This window comes from Myodes glareolus, chromosome 6, assembly GCF_982192425.1.
Source record: "Myodes glareolus chromosome 6, mMyoGla1.1, whole genome shotgun sequence".
Lineage (NCBI taxonomy): Eukaryota > Metazoa > Chordata > Mammalia > Rodentia > Cricetidae > Myodes > Myodes glareolus.
This window is the reverse complement of record NC_142031.1, coordinates 117,637,834-117,655,260: the sequence shown is the minus strand read 5'-3', so window position 1 is coordinate 117,655,260 and position 17,427 is coordinate 117,637,834. Positions and strand designations below refer to the sequence as shown.

The window sequence follows — 17,427 nt, the reverse complement described above, 5'->3', positions numbered from 1 at the left end:
GCTGTTGGCTTGCTATATATTGCTTTTATTATATTTAGGTATGATCCTTGTATCCCTAACCTCTCTAACACCTTTATCATAAAGGGGTGTTGAATTTTGTCAAATGCTTTTTCAGCATCTAATGAAATGATCATATGTTTTTTTTCTTTCAATTTATTTATATGATGGATTACATTGATAGATTTTTGTATGTTGAACCAGCCTTGCATCTCTGGGAAAAAGCCTATTTGATCGTAATGGATATTTTTTTGATGTATTCTTAGATTCGGTTTGCCAGTATTTTATTGAGAATTTTTGTATCGATGTTTATGAGTGAGATTGGTCTGTAATTCTCTTTCTTGGTTGAGTCTTTGTGTGGTTTTGGTATCAGAGTAACTGTATCTTCATAAAATGAGTTTGGCACTGACTCTTCTGTTTCTTTTATGTGAAACACATTAAGGAGTGTAGGTATCAGCTCTTCTTGGAAGTTCTGGTAAATTGTGCATTAAAATAATATGGTCCTGGGCTTTTTTTGGTTGGGAGGTTTTTTTGTTTTATGACAGCTTCTATTTCCTCACAACTTATAGGTCTATTTAAATTGTTCACCTGATCTTGATTTAATTTTGGTATATGGTATTTGGTATATGGTATTTATCTAAAAACAAGTCCATTTCTTTTACATTTTCCAACTTTGTGGCATATAGGCTTTTGTAGTAAGACCTAATGATCTCTGAATTTCTTCAGTGTCTGTTGTTATGTTCCCCTTTTCATTTCTGATCTTGTTAATTTGCGTATTCTCTCTCTGCCTTTTGATTAGTTTGGACAGCGGTTTGTCAATCTTGTTGACTTTCTCAAAGAACCAGCTCTTTGTTTTATTGATTCTTTGGATTGTTTTCTGTGTTTCTATTTTGTTGATTTCAGCCCTCAGTTTGATTATTTCCAGTCTTCTACTCCTCCTGGGTGAGTCTGCTTCTTCTTTTTTCTAAAACTTTCAGCTGTGCTGTTAAGTCTCTACTGTGAGCTTTCTCCTTTGGTTTTTTTTTTTTTTTAATGTGGGCACTTAGAACTATTATGAACTTTCCTCTTAGCACTGCTTTCATAGTGTCTGATATGTTTGGGTATGTTGTGTCTTTATTTTCATTGAATTCAAGGAATACTTTAATTTCTTTCTTTCTTTCTTTCTTCCCTGACCCAGGGGTGGTTCAGTAGTTGACTGTTCAGTTTCCATGAGTTTATAGGCTTTCTGGGGGTAGAATTGTTGTTGAATTCTAACTTTATTCCATGGTGATCTGATAAGACACAGGTGGTTACTAAAATTTTTTTTTGTATCTGTGAAAGCTTGCTTTTTACCTAGTATATTATCAATTTTCCAGAAGGTTCCATGAGATGCTGAGAAGAAGGTATATTCTTTCCTATTTGGGTGGAATGTTCTATAAATATCTGTTAAGTCCATTTGATTCATTACCTCCGTTAGTTCTCTTATTTCTCTGTTAGGTTTCTGTCTGGTTGACCTGTCCATCAGTGAGAGAGGAATGTTGAAGTCTCCTACTATTAGTGTGTGGGGTTTGATGTGTGTTTTGAGTTCTAGTAATGTTTCTTTTACATATGTGGGTGCTTTTATATTACGGGCATAAATATTGAGGATTGAGACTTCATCCTGATGAATTGTTCCTGTTATGAGTATAAAGTGTCCATCTCCATCTCTTCTGATTGATTTTAATTTGAAGTCAATTTTGTTAGATATTAGTATAGCCACACCACTTGTTTCTTAGGTCCATTTGATCGAAAACTCTTTTCCCAACCCTTTACTCTGAGTAAATGTCTGTCATTGTGGTTGAGGTATGTTTCTTGTAAACAGCAAAATGTTGGATCCTGTTTTCGCATCCATTTTCTTAAGCTGTGCCTTTTTATAGGTGAATGGAGTCCATTGATTTTAAGTGATATTAATGACCAGTGGTTGTTAACTCCAGTTATTTTTTGTTTGGTGGTAGTGTTTGTGTGTTTCCCTTCTTTGAGTTATGCTTGTGGAGGGTTGTTAGATGTCTGAGTTATTGTGGGTATTGTTGGGTTCCTTGGGTTGTGATTTTCTTTCTAGTACTTTCTGTAAGGCTGGGTTTGTGGCTATGTATTGTTTAAATTTGTTTTTAATCTTGGAATATCTTGTTTTCTCCATTGATGGTAAAAGAAAGCTTGGCTGGGTATAGTAGTCTGGGGTTGCATCCATGGTCTCTTAGTTTCTGCAGCACATATATCCAAGACCTTCTGGATTTCATGGTTTCCATAGAGAAGTCAGGTGTAATTCTGACAGACTTACCTTTATATGTTACTTGACCTTTTTCCTTTGCAGCTCTTAATATTCTTTCTTTATTCTGTATGTTTTGTGTTTTGATTACTATATTTTTTTGATCCAGTCTATTCGGTGTTCTGTATGCTTCTTGTACCTTCATAGGAATATTTTTTTTTAGGTTGGGAAAGTTTTTTCTATAATTTTGTTGAATATATTTTCTGGGCCTTTGAGCTGTAATTCTTCTTCTACCCCTATGATTCTTAGGTTTGGTCTTTTTATGGTGTCCCAGATTTCCTAGATGTTTTATGATAAGAATTTGTTGGATTTACTGTTTTCTTTGATCAGTGCATTTATTTCCTCTATAGTATCTGCAGCATCTGAGATTCTTTTTTCTATCTCTTGTATTCTGTTGGTTATACTTGTCTCTCTAGTTTCTGTTTGTTTACCCAGATTTTCCATATCCTGCCATCTCTCGGTTTGTGTTTTCTTCATTGCCTATATTTCAGTTTTCAAGTCTTGAACTGTTTCCCTTTCCTGTTTGATTGCTTTTTCTTGATTTTCTTGGGTTTCTTTGAGAGATTTATTCATTTCTTCTAACTTTTTGTTAGTCTTCTTATCCATTTCTTTAAAGGAATTTTTCTCATCCTGTTTAATTGTCTCTAACATTTTTATAATGTTACATCTAAAGTCTATTTCTTCTGGATTAGGGTGTTCAAGTCTTCCTGTTGTATGTTCGCTGGATTCTGGTGTTACCGTGTTGCTTTTCAGACTGTTGGAGGAATTCTTTCATTGGCGCCTGATCATCTCTTCCTTCAAATCCTGTTAGGAGAGTGTTGGCGACTTGGTCCGGTCTTTGCTGTGGCTACCTGTGTACTTGGGGGTTTTTCTTGGTCTGCCCTCTCTTAGGTCCTCTCAGCACTAGAGTTGTCTCTCAGATCTTCTCCCCCGTGAAGTAGACCCTCCGGATGGCTCTTCTGGTACAGGATCATGGCCCCTTGCCGGCCAGGGACCTCACAGACAAAAAGGGCGGGCTTGCTGGGTGCAGGCTCAGTGGGACAAAGAAACTCCTGCAGCAGTTGCCCTCACCACTGTGTCCCCAGACCCTCAGCCCCGAAGCAGGCTGAATTGACAGATCCTATGACTTCGCAGATGGGAAGGGGTGCCTGGGGGCAAGCTGGGATGGGATAAGAAGAGAAAGGCAGTAGCTGGGGAGAGAAGCCCCCACTGAATGGGCCATATAGGGGATTGAAGGGTGCCTGTGCTCCCTTTCCAGGGCGTCCGGCACCTATTTCTTAAAATTATAGAAGCAGGAGGACATTTACTTCTTTTGGGTAGGCACTGTCTGATTGTCTCTGTTTCTAAGGTATTGCTTTTCATTGGTTCTGACTCTGCTTCCTAGTGGACTTTAGATTGGGCCTGGCAGCTTTGCCCCCCCCCTCCCTTTTCACAGCATTCTCACTACTGAGGTCTCAAGGAAGAAGGAATCTACATGGCAGGCTTACTTCTTAACCCATTTCTTCTCTCTGGGATTTTGCCCTCTAAAATTCTGACTTCTTTGCTAACTCCAAGCTTCTTGTTTTTTGTTTTCTCCTTGGCTTTATTGGGTTTCCTGAGAGTTTGCCTCAGCATTGCTGCTGCTTTTGCCTCTTTCACAAATGTAAAGGGAAAAAACTCTGTGTGTGTGTGTGTGTGTGTGTGTGTGTGTGTGTGTGTGTGTGTGTGTATCTGCTTGGCTATAAGTGTGCCACGTGTCTGCAGGTACCCACAGAACCCTGGAGCAGAAGTTACAGGTGGTTGTGAGCCACACAGTGTGGGTCTAGGAACCAAAACCAGGTCCTTTGGATGAGGAGCAGGTGCTCTGAACTGCTGAGCCATTCAAGGCCCCTGCCATGCATTTTCTCTTGACTTCTACTTGATATCTCAGACTCTTGGGCCCATACTAACTCCATATTGAAAACTGCCTTGCTGGGAATGGATACTCACAGAGAGGGCTCACCTCCACTACATCACACAATATTGGCCTCTTGCTTTTCTTAACTTGTTGCTCTAATACATCTAGAGATGATTTTCAAATTCAATTCCTCTTCCCTAGTGTTCATAGCATGGATTGGGTGTTGTATGAAGTAGCTTGTTCCATCTAGAATGGGAAGTTCCCTTAAAGCCTTGGGACCTGAAACTAGAGGGGATTATCACTCACACTCCTTTATTCCCTCAAATATCTTCCTGTATCAATATATACATGGATGTCAAGTACACATATTTTTCATCCTAAAAATGAGCTATTTGTTAATGATATATTTTCTTAAAAGCAAAATTTTCTTTACTAAGCTGAAATTTAAGCTTCATGGCATTGAACTTTTATTGTAGCAAGCTGATTTTAAATGGATTTTTATAGTTTATAGAGGAAAATAAAAAACCAATTTATCTTAAAATTTATGTTTTTCAGAAAATAAAAAATAATGTATACTGGTCACAATATAATGAGATGTGAGGAAAATATAAACCTGGAGAGAATTTTTGAAAATTGCTGAAATTTTTACTTTGTTTTTCTTTCTAATAGAGAGGCGAAAAAAGGCTTCGGCATGGGAGAGAAATCTGGTGTATCCTGCTGTTATGGTTCTACTTCTTATTGAAACAGTAAGAAGTTACTTGCCTGTTTAAATCAACTGTATTGTCTTTTGTTTACTGTTTTCTTTAGCTGGGCTGTTTCTAGTTAACTGGGTTTCTATCAACAGAATCAAAATCTGTCTGTATCTCAATTTGTGAAAAATTCAGCACAGCAAAAGAATGGAAATGAATGACAATTAGATAAATCCTTAAGGTTGCACTTTCTCATGCAACAGGAACTGCAGGCTTTGTTTGAGTAGAATTAAGAAAATGCAAAGCATAACTGCTGCTCCAAAAGCTGCAGGAGTGGAATTCCTTTCTAAGATGAGCTGTGCCAGAGCTCAGCCCCAGAAAGTCAGGGGAGCTGTGGACTTCTCACTGAGAAGTCTGTGCAGTAAATCCATCCGTATTGTTACCTTCTGTCATAAACCTTGAACTTATAATTTATGCTTGCAGTTTGTCTCGGAGTGCTTGTATATACTGTACTTTCCCATTCTGAAAGACACATGTGATGTGCACTGTCAAAAGGAGTATTTGAAACTGGGACCTGACAGCTCTCTCTCTGTTGCAGTCCATTTCGGTCCTCTTGGTGGCGTGTAATATTCTTTGCCTACTGGTTGATGAGACTGCAATGCCAAAGGGAACAAGGGTAAAGTTAAATGTATTCAAAGCCTTTTTAGATGTGTGTTTGATTATTTTGTGTAAGTTCCTGGAAACAGCTTTCTGAGTGTAAGCATCCCAAGCTCTATAAATTTCTCTGAATAAAGAGCTTTCATAAACATGTTCATGCACACATACACACATGCACGCTTTGGTTTCTAGGGCATTTTTTTAAAAGTATCAGTGTTATTTATAGACTTCAATGTCAGACATGATGTTGATTTTTACTGAAGTTTTTATTTGGAATTCTTTAAAGGAAATGCATGCTTTAAAATAGTGATGTATAAAGAGCAGATCAGCTAGATTTAACAAATTTGCTTCATATTTGTTACTTTATATATATATGTTATATAAGTGGAGGGAAATGAGTGTCAGAAGTATCACAAAATTTATGAGGTTTGTTTAAAATGTGTGGTTATTGAAGGAGAGTCCAGATGTACTTTTTTCATGAGTTAACTTTTATCTAGTTTAAAGATTGGTGCTTCTACTAGTCTTGATGGCACATGCATGCACTCTTAGCACCTAAGAGACTAAATGTTTTGAGTTTGAGTTCAAGGCCAGCCTGGACTATACATTAAGAGCATGTCTCAAAAAATAGTCCCAAATAAAAAGTTGATGATTTTGTTAGGTTATGGTATACATTTGAATATATGTTCTATTAGTAAGAGATATATCATTAAATATTTGTAGTTGACTTGCTGTCTTTTGTCATCCTTTTGCAATGCTCTTGCCTTAGTCTCCTAAGTGATGAGGTTACAGATGTATTCCACTATATTTAGCTTGCAACACTTTTTCCAGCTGTCTATAAAGTCTGCTGCTGCGGCGGCTGATGGTGGTGGTGGTGGTGGTGGTGGTATCTGTGTGTGTATGTATGTATGCATGCTCATATGCCATACGTGCACACACTCATGTACACACACATGCATGTGTTTATGTTTTGGAACAAGATCTTATGTAGTCCAGCCTGTCTTCAAACTCCATATGGAGCCAAGGCTGGCTGAACGTCTGTTCCTCCTGCTCCTACCTCCTTTGTACTGGGATTACAGGTGTGGACCGCCAGACCTCACAGCTTTTGAATATATAAAATGTTATTTGACTTACATTTTGAAGTTCATTCTGTTTTCCTAGGTCAATAGGTTTTTCCAGTCCTCATAGTGGTGTCTGTAAGACCCTCTTGACATTACTATGTCATATTTCTCTTAAGCCAGATGTTGCCATTTTTTCTCGCAGAAAAAAAGTCAGTCCCTGTCTTAATTCCTTTCTTTTCATCTGAGATGGAGGTACCCTGCTTTTATTTTTTTTTTAGCCATTGTCTTACCTTTCCCAACCAGCAGTGTGTCTGGGCCCTCCTGCCACCTTCTATCACCTTGTTTCACTGTCAGTTCTCACTGGAGGGCCTGCTGCAAAGACGCTCCTCTTCTGCAGCTGGGCTTTGTCTTTTTCTTCGACCGAATTCCCATACCAGGAAGTTGCTCCTGTGATTTCTGTTGACTCTCACCTCAGTATAGTGGAACAGAAGAGTGGGGTGCATTTTGTGTCATCTCCTTCCTGTACAGTACAGTGACTTGTACCCCCAGGGCTCCCTGTATGCTTGTGTAAATGTATGAACTCTTTTTAATTGTCCCTTTAAATCTTTTCCTTATCCAGCACTGGGTTCATGGTAGAGGTCTTAATAGCAAAAGGCATAATAAGAGAAAAGTGGATGAATTTAATATAAAATTTATGAAAGCTTAGCTTCCATTTGTTGAAGAGGGGACAGTGATGGGCATGCTGAACCATGATAGTATGGTGTGCTGCTCCTTAATCATATGCTCCACTGCTTCTGGGTCCTGCCTTGAGAAAGGAGGAGGCTCCTCTTCTCTGCATTAGGGAACCCAACACCTACAACAAGGGACCTTCCTAGGGTCCAATTTGGGATAACATGTCTAAAACCTGACCACGTGCTTTTGGCATTGTCCATGTTCTCTTAAATGGCAAAAGATGATAAGTCCCATGCAGTCACTTTATTCATGTATGGAATTGCCATGGTATTCTTATTACTTTATGTCTAAATTAGAATGTATATATAATGTGTGATATTATTTATTGGTTTCTGTTTTATTAGTCTGGTTGCCATTGTAATTTAAAATGACCAGGGAAATGGTGAGGTGCATTCAGAGATTATCTTTTAAACTCTATCAGTAAGCTTCGAAAATATTGTTCCTGCTTTAATGGGGGAGTGATGTTTGCTCTCAGTTATCAGTATCTGAAAATTATTTATTTTGTTTTGTCTAAGTTCTTGGTAAAGGTAGATCTTGAATTGGGGTAATTTTTGTGAGAATTTATGCATTGCTTTTTATTGTGTTAAATTACTTTACATTTTTTAAAAAAGTGCTATCAGTCACACTTTTGTATTGAATTATTGAAAAAATTTGGAAAAAGGAAACTGGATATACATTATTTGTAAGTATATCTTAAATTTGGCAGGCTTTATGGTATAATTTTTATATGTTACGTCTACCTTGGTTTATGTCTGTATTCTATTCTGAACTATTATCTATTTAAAAAAAACCTCCTTAGAACATTTAAGATGCTTTTCTCAAATAGCAGATTGTTCCATTTTATAATGGTAATCATATTGGTATCGTTTTGGCAAGAAACTTAAAAGTATGTTTACAGTTATTCAGGTTGTTTTTGAACCTGTTAAAATGATTAGCATGCTGCCGAGTTTGTGCTTAGGTCAGTCAGCCTTTGGAAGACTCATGCTATTCTAAAGTTGATGTTTCCAGTTGGAACTGTCTGTGTAATGATGTCACTGGTTCTGAGGAGTGTTTTCCCTGCAGGGGCCTGGGATAGGAAGCGCCTCTCTCTCCACTTTTGGCTTTGTGGGAGCTGCACTTGAAATCATTCTGATTTTGTATCCTTTCTCCAGCTGAATGTTACATCTGTTAACAAGTTTTCTGTCTAGTTCCTGGGACAAGGGTAATTTAGTAAGACACTTGTCTAGAAGAAAAAGCAAGTCAGTCCTTCTCAAGCCTCAGTGGCTTGTTGTGTTTTGTTTTTCCTGTGGGCTTCAGACTTCGGGAAATGTGCATTACCTTGGAGCATTTTCCTTCATTCTTACAGCTATCTCATGGTGTCTTCTGTTGTTGGTTTCTATAGCCTCAGATTTTTTGGAAACTTTACACCCAAGAAGGCTGACACAACGATGACAAAGGTAAGGCAGAGTTGTAGGTGCTGGTGGCTTTCCCCTTGCTGCCAAGACAAACAAGGGCTTTAGTTAGTAATCACCCTGAATGGCTTATCCGGGCTGATAGGTATTTGTAAGCGGCGAACACACAAAGGAAGATTTCAGAATGCTGAGTGAGTGGCAAAGGATGTGCTCTGTGTAATTTGGACTGCATCCATTCACTTGTAAATGCACAGAACTACAGAACTTGGTAACTCGCTGTGGAATGCTCCTGAAAGAACTGTTTTTTTTCTTCTTAAAGAAAACATATTGCTAATGAGTAACTTGGACTATGCTAACTGTACTTCAGGACTTTTTGAAATCTGAAGAACTTAGTTGCTACAAGTAGTTGAGACAAAGTATTTCAATTCTGAATAATTAAAGTGAGAAGGAAGAGCTCTGTTCAGAAACAGTGTGGTCTGAGGTTAATTTGACTTTATACAATATGTCATTGGCTCCAAAACAATAAAGACTCTTATCTTACATAATAAATTGGTCTTTGTAAAATATTCTCACATGCTGCCTAAGAAGAATGGTTACAAGCTGCTGGCCCATTTCCGTTTTTATTATGTAGTCTATATTTACAGCCTATTTAAAGTGTGTATGTATGTATGTGTATGTATGGCAAAGAACCCCCTCTATAATACATATCACAGGTATATACATATTATATAAAAGAACTTGGCAGCAATCTGTCTTTAAGATTTAGTCAGAAGTCCAAAGGTGTTCTTTTTTATTTCATTGTCAAAGCTTCAAGTTAACAACCGCATCAATAATATAAAATGTGTATGATTTAAATATTCTTTGACTTTGCATTTGTACCTATACTATGTGTATTTTGTGGAATTCATAGGAGTAACTTTAATTTCTATAAAATTAAAGGAAAGGCTTGTTATGTTTAAATTTTACTCTCATGGTTAGTATGATTAGGAATCTAGCAAGTGCTTGGGTATCTGTACTGGGTGCTGTCTGTGAGTGCGTTCTTTGCCCCTGCTGTTTTACTGCTCACTTCCTTCCTTTCTCTCCACAGATCATTGGGAATTGTGTGTCAATCCTAGTCTTGAGCTCTGCTCTGCCTGTGATGTCAAGAACACTGGGTAAATTTGACTGAAAAATGTTCATTAAAAATCATTATCTTTATAGAGAGCTTTATTAAATCTTTCTAACTTTTGCTTGGTAAATTTTTTTAAAATCATCTTTAAAATATAATACTTATATTATTTTGTGTTTGATTTGTGTTTAGGACCATACCAAAGCAAGTGCTTTTCTTAAACAAAGGCCATTTATTTTTTAAGCACTTAAAGCATTCCTTTACTAAACAATAGACCCCTTCCCTCGCTAATTCACAAGTTAGGCAGAAAGAATCTTCTAGTGAGGAAACTTGTGACTTTTAAAAATGCTTAATGCCTAGAAAATATGAAAATAATTTTTATGAAGTGTCTTTCCAAATGTATAAGGAGAAATTTGTAAATCTACTGTAAACTGCTTTGTGTCCATGAAAATAGAGCTGAGCATGATGTGCAGGCCCTGGGAGCACAGACCAATTCTAAGGATACTTTTTTGTCTTGTTGTTTCCTCTTGCCTGCCAATCATAGCATTTCCTTACATTGTCAGTGTGCAGACAGGTTTTTGTCATCTTTTAAAAGTAAAAGAGAATTCTGCCTTGTCACTGAAAGAGTTGAGTCATACATAAGTCATTTGGCCCCTTCTATAAAGCATTGTTCTAGGCTGTGTTTGACCAAATATTATTTCAGGCAGAAGTTTCTTTTAGGCAGTTCTATATAATTTTCTAGACTTAAGTTTTAACTTTAGAAGTTAATAATTGGAAAATGACCAGACAGATTTCATCTATGAACTCTGGCCCTGACTTCAATAGCAGCTGTAGGCCTGGGAGTTGCCCTAACTCAGACACTGCCTCCATCATTGATTTGAAGCTCATGCCATCAGTGTTGCAGCTATGTTAGAAAGTGGGAGCACTGTAGTTTTCTTCATAAATTTCCCAAAGTCTTCCATGTTTCAATAAAAAGTAGAATTCAAGTGTAAGTGTTAAAGAGACCTGTATTCCACGGGCCATTTGTTTAGTGGTTATGTCTCTTTCATGTTTGATTGGTAGGATGCATCTGCTTATGGTGTCTAATCTTGAAAGATACACATTATGCCACCATTTGAAGCTAAATGCTACATCTGTTAGGACAGTCCAGCAGATAATGGTAGTGATCAGCCATCTTTCCATTTTAAACCTTTGCAAACCTTACTTATTGTAATTTGTTACTTAAAAGTAATTGATAATCATTAATGTATTTCGATTTTGTGGGAGAAAAATCACACGCTTAGACTTAATACAAAGAAAACAAATTAATGGCAAAATTTACTTTTTGAAGCCTGACAAATTAAATTCCCGAGTAGTTTGCCATAGAGATAAATAAAAAGAAAAAAAAAGATAGAACAATTAAAATGCAGCTGAGAAGCTCTTGGACCCAGCTGTCCAAACAGGATTAGTGGAGTGCGCTGTGGTACAGTGAGTCATGTGGCGCCGTGTAAGACAGCGGCACACACTGCAATACGTGTTATGCCCAGTGGCACTGAATAGATGAAAAGAGTAAATACGTTAAACAGATTCACAGAGGCTTTCTGCAGCATTAAAAAAGCAAAGTTCTAGACTAGAGATAAAGCCTTATTTTAGTATTATGGGAAATGCAAACTAGAGAGTTACTTTGTAATTCTTCTGTTAACACTTTAGGATTGAGTCTTTGATTTTAAGAAGGTGAGATACAGAGAGCTATAGCGAGTGTGCCCCTGCTGAAGAGCAGGATTGTGATGCAGCAGCTGAAAAGCTTGAGACCAGAATAGAGGATGCATTAACCACATTCCTAGCTGTGAAAATGTCCCTCTCTCCTCGCCTCTCACAAGGAGATCTGACCTCAGCATGGTCTCCTTTGCTCCTGTGAGATCAGCCCACAGCATCTGTCATTAGGAGAAATGGGACACAGCAGAACAAAATATAGAACCTAACACACAACTTTTCTCTATTTCAGTGATAGTTTGGTGAAGAGGATAATTTCAACTATGAATTGAAAGTATACTGAATCCAGAGTACCATAGTTAATTTGGTGATATAGTTGCTAAAAAGAAGAGGAAAATTTTCTTATAGCTGATTTCTTTTAAAAATCATCAGCTGCTATTGTTGTTGCATTATGGGTACTGCCGTCTACATACAGCTCAAGGTTTGAGTGCACGATGTGACATAACATGCTCATTGAAGCATTACTCTCAGATAGCTTGCTACATTTGAATGGGAAATGTATTCATTGAAAAATGTCCACTAAATAACTTAATAAGCTTATCACTTGCTACAAAGAAGTAGTGAGGGTTATTTTGAGCAGACATTTTAAGTCGATGAAATGAATGTAGTTTATTGTATGTAGCAAATGTAAGATTTTTGCATTCAGCCCTTTAAAACCTGAAAGAGCATTGTTGTGCCGCCTGTGATCTGGCGCATTGTTCTGTTGTGTGCTCAGACTTTGGTTGTGAAGAGTCTCTGTTTGGGCATAGTGGATGCTCTTAAGTAATAGATTGCTGTTTAATATGGTCTGAGTGTGACTAGAGGAGATGGTTGTTAAAGGTGAATTCAGAACAGCGAGTCAGCCATCCCTAGATGCCCAGCCTTCTCTGTTTTGAAAAACATATCTCACATAGTTGCCAGGGTGCTCTTTATCATGCTCTGTGGAGAAAACAACTGAAGGTTGGTATTTTTATTCTTCATCTGAAGTCCCAGGGAAGTTTTTCTTCAGGTGCAGACAACGGTCTTTGAAATACATTTGCTAATTACATTTCAAAATTACTTTTATTCTTTTATCTTAAAAACCTTTTCTATACTTTATAACTTATATGTTATATAAGGTTCAAATGCTGACTTATAGAAAATATTTATGATACTGAAACAAAAATATCCTTTAAATCAGTTTGTATATACTTTAGGTATCTTCTCATCTGAGTCTAATAATCTGTCATCTAGCAGGAGATAAGGTGGATTATTCTCTTTTGTTGCATCTTGATTTGGGGACTTTGTTAGAAATCTCTGTTTTTTGAAGAGTCATTTATTTGGGTAAACTGTTGCTTTTTATTGTGGGCTTTGCCTGTTTCCTGTTTCTCAATGTAAGATGGAAGTAAATGATGCTTTCACAGATATCCATCAGTGGCAGATGTGAAACATGTTTAATTTATATATTCCAATTATAGAATCTATGTAAAAGTAGTTTGAAGATCTATACTGAAAATTTCTCAGGAAAATTTGAATATAATGTCATTATATCTAGATGAATAAAAGATACTAACAAATAAGCAGTTTTAATTAACTTGTGTTTGACTACTAGTGTTCCTTATATGTTTGAGTATTAAATTTTTAGACCTAGTTAGGATTTCTAAGAATAAGGAATTGCTAAAACTACCCTGCATTATATGTCAGAGCTAGGAGAGCAGCTAGTGATGGTTCTCAGCTCCTGTCTGCCTGTCTTTCCATGTGTTCCAGTGCTGTGCATGTAACAGACCACGTTGGCCATTGCAGTCAAAATGTAACTGCCTGTTGGTATAGTTCCTAAGCTTCAGCTTCTATGAAAGTAATTCCAGTTGGAATCACCTGGTGAGAAGGAGACTTGGGTCTGCTTTAAAATGTGAAATGAAAATGTTGCCAGAACTTGGCAGTTATAGTAAGGGCTTCATGTGTACTAAGGACAGAGAGCCTTGACCTAGCTTAGTATCTCCAGTAGACACACACAGTCAGCGCTGAGATGGGACAGGCCATCTCACTTGTAGAAAATTTAAAAAAATATGAATAGATTACATTTATGAAGAGTATTAAGGATTAGATTGGACTGAAGAGGCTTCTGACTATGATTTTTTTAAATTTTAAAATAGTATTTTCATTAGTTTTTTGAGACTGTCCTATATATATATTACACAATGTATTTTGATCATATTCACCTTCCTCTTCTCTCTTTAACTCCTCCCAGATCCACACTTTCTCAACTTTGTATCTTTTTTAAAAAACCAACTGTTGCCAGTTTGTGTTGCCATAATACTCATTAGTGTGGGACCATCCACTGGAGCATGTTCAGCATACCCGGGGCCAAGTCCCTAAAGAAAGCTGGTTCTCCCTCTCCAGAAGTGATCTGCTGGCAATAATTTCCCAACCAAGGTGGGTGGGGCTTATGAGCTCCTCCTCACTCCGTGCAGGTAACCACAGCTGCTTTGAGCTCATGTTTGGAAATCCTGACTCTTTCCTTCATGAGATCAGAGCCTTGTTGGGAGCTGTGGTATAGATGTTCCCTTTGTGGCTGAGCTTTCTTTTGAATTTTGACCAGTTGTGACTTTCTATGTTAACTGCTGCTCACTGCACAAGGAAATTTCTTTGATGAGGTCTGAGAGCTGCACAAATCTATGAATATAGAGATAATTAATTTAGGGGGCAGATTGATACTATGTCCATTTAAGAAAATAATAGTAATATTTTCACCTCAACCATGGGTTCTTGGTCAGATTTGTAGTATCAGACATACATTTCCTTTTGTGGAGTAGGCCTTCAATCCAATCAGAAAGTGATTGACTCCCTCTATAACTTTCATATCATTGTTGCACCCATATGCTTATCTCACGATTGTTATTGTAGTTCACAGGGTTCACAGCTGGGTAAGACTGTGGATGGCCCCTCCCACCTCAGCACTGTATAGCACCTTCCAGTACTATGAAAGCTAGCCAGTTAGGAGGAAACTTCTTGTTGAGTGCCAACTTGATTTCTCCATGCACTGTGGCTAAAGTTTGTGGTCTGATCATGCTTTCAGTCCTAGTCCCTTCTTCAGTTTCCAGAAGCCACTTTGTTTTTTACAGCTTTTCAGATTTTTTTTCTAGAAGTGTGTGAATATACTCTGTAAGAAATGGTAATTGTCACTTGGCTATTACTTTGTTTCTGATTCTTTTGTTGACTTTATTGTTTCTTCTGAAGAGTCTTGATTCTATGCTGCCCAGTGGGCATTGAGAAGGGAAGGTTTTGAACTCATTTCTTCTGTCAGCACTTGGATGATGTAGGTGGGCCTTCTGTCTATGTGTTATTTTCATTGGTTAATAAAGAGACTGCCTTAGCCCTTTGATAGGACAGAAAATTAGGTAGGCGGAGTAAACAGAACAGAATGCTGGGAAGAGGGCAATGAGGCAGATGCCATGGAGCCAACCACCAGGTCAGACATGCTGAATCTTTCCCGGTAAGCCACCACCTCGTGGTGCTACACAGATTATTAGAAATGGGTTAATCAAGATGTGAGAGTTAGCCAGTAACTAACTCTCCAGAGATAATGGGCCAGGCAGTGTTTAAATGAATACAATTTGTGTGTTGTTATTTCCGGGGCTAAGCTACCCATGCGGGAGTTGGGTGGGACGAAAAGCAGGCCTGCCCGCAGCTCCTTCTACACTTGGACATCTGAAAATGAATTTTAAACTAAAACACTTAATAAGGTCTGTATGTGCAGGCTGCTGCTGACTCCTGGGTTGTCCTGTGCTGTGGCATTTGGCGTTTGTGATCTCACACCCGTATCTCTTCTTCATTATTACCCCCTGCTTTCCCGTTTGTCACCTCCTCCTTTGTCAACCCCTTGATATCTCCTTCATTGCTCCCTAACTACCTTCCAACATTTGTTCAGAATCCACACCTCTGACCACCGTCTGCCCCATGGTAAGCCAATCAGCCTAACTCTGGGATGCCCCAGGGTCTCACTCTATGCTGCACAGGTCATTGCAAAAGCAGAGCTCATTAGTCTTTGGAACACTTCCATCCAAGAGACCAGAGCACGTGAAAGTTAGGGCAGTGTTTCTGTCATTTTATATGCAACTCCTTCCTATCCACCTTCTTTCCCTGTCATGTGAACACCTGAGAGGAATCCACACAGGAGCAGTGGATTCTGGGCCTTCTTGTTCTTTTTGATTTTGTGGAGAGTGGGGTAAGATTTGGAGCCAGACCAAAAGAGAGAAAGTGTCTCAGGGAGACTGCCTCCTCTGAAGAGTTCCTTCAGGAAAGGGCTAGATGTTTTTATCTTTGAAATTGGTTCTTTCTTGGACTCTCCTTTTTATTCTTGGTCATTGGATTTTAGTTTATATTTGAGTTCACATACTGAAGTTCACCTGAATACTTTATTAAATTGCCTTCAGTTAGAACAAAGTGAGTTTATAGCAAGTAAGCAGTCATGAAAAATGATCATTTCAGACACATGTCCCCATCTTTAAGCTTTGATTTGCATGCTCCCAAAGCCCGTGACATTTCTTTACTACCCAAAGACTCCTAGTTCTTTGAGGTGAAGTAAACTCCTATGTTGCAGATGAAATGTCTCAGGTTCTTGTACTTTCAATTTTGTATTATACTTGCCTATTTGAATTGATGTTCCTAAGAAATTTTACATTCCTTATAGGACAAGAGCCCTAGAATCTTCTTGGCTTGCAGAGCCTTAGTTTGTAAGCTTACAGTATGATGTCCAGAAAGTTTCTTGTTGAGGATGGCTGTTCTAAGTGTAGATGAAGTCATTTCCACGTGCCTTGCCTCAGTTGTCCACATCATCACTTTCAGGCTCTCTGCTTGTTTGACCAAGTATTATCTCAAAGACCCTTACAACAATAGTCAAAGGGTAGAAACAGCCTGTTGTCAGATAAGAGGGCAAGCAAACTGTGGTATGCAGCACATCAAATAGAATGTTACTTAGCCATGAAAGCCAATCAAAAGAGACAAACACTGTGGGATTCTGATTCCAAGAGGAATTACAGTAGTCTAATCTACAGAGACAGAGACAGGTGGTGCTTACCAAAGTCACAGGAAGGAGGGATAGAAAGTGGTTTGGGAGTAGTTTCAGATTTGCACGGTAAAGGATTTTGGTGGTGATTGTTGTAAAGAGTGTGACTATTATTAATAGTACCTAGCTGTGCATTAAAATGTTTATATTGGTACATTTTGTATTGCATGTCTTTTTCCACAATTAAAAATGGCACAAGGTGGATGGAACTTGGAAATGTCATGTGATACAGCCTATCCACAAATGGCCATTGCCGTATGATTCCATTGATGGGGCAGGGGTGAAGAGAGAGTCTCAAGGGGAACTGCCTGTGGAGAGGTGCACTTATATTGGAGCTGGGGAGAAGATATTTAATGCCTTTGAATTGTTTATCTAAAGTGGCTAATTATACATGATGTGACTTTCACCTCAGTTATTTAAAAGGAAAACCTACCACTTAATATGTACACAGAAAGTATTGTACTATCCCCAGTCTTGGCACTGTCATGAATATGGAAGCCTCCCTCTTTGGCTGAGTTGTCCCCTTTGAGTGTTTCAGTGGCTTTCCAATAACATGACCCTGGTGGGGTTGGAGGGAGCAGGGAGGAGGACATTGCAGGTGGTCAAGGTGGTATAGATAGTGCCCACCCTGGGATACAAATCCACCCTTCTCTGTTCATTTTCCTTTCCCTCCCTTTTTAGCCTCCTCTCTTAGCAGTACTGTGGATTGGACCTAAGAGCTGTAGTCATGCAAGGCAAGTGCTCTACAGACTGAGCTACAACCCTAGCAATATGACAAGCACTACATACACTGGCAGGAAGGTTTTGACTGTTGTCTGTTAATTGAGGTATTTATTCTAGTTGTCACCTACCATGTTCAG

The 17,427-nt window shown here is 38.3% G+C and overlaps 1 protein-coding gene across 6 annotated transcripts in view; it reads left to right on the top strand.

The window, feature by feature from the left end:
* Lmbr1 (limb development membrane protein 1) overlaps positions 1 to 17,427 on the top strand; it is a 141,123-nt gene that overhangs the window by 109,960 nt on the left and 13,736 nt on the right. For all 6 annotated transcript variants that reach the window (XM_085691103.2, XM_048440175.3, XM_048440173.3 and 3 more), the window contains 5 exons: positions 4,827 to 4,903; positions 5,445 to 5,522; positions 8,356 to 8,429; positions 8,639 to 8,729; positions 9,772 to 9,838. In XM_085691103.2, the coding sequence (XP_085547229.1) occupies positions 4,827 to 4,903; positions 5,445 to 5,522; positions 8,356 to 8,429; positions 8,639 to 8,729; positions 9,772 to 9,838 (387 nt within the window). The remainder of the gene's footprint in view (positions 1 to 4,826; positions 4,904 to 5,444; positions 5,523 to 8,355; positions 8,430 to 8,638; positions 8,730 to 9,771; positions 9,839 to 17,427) is intronic.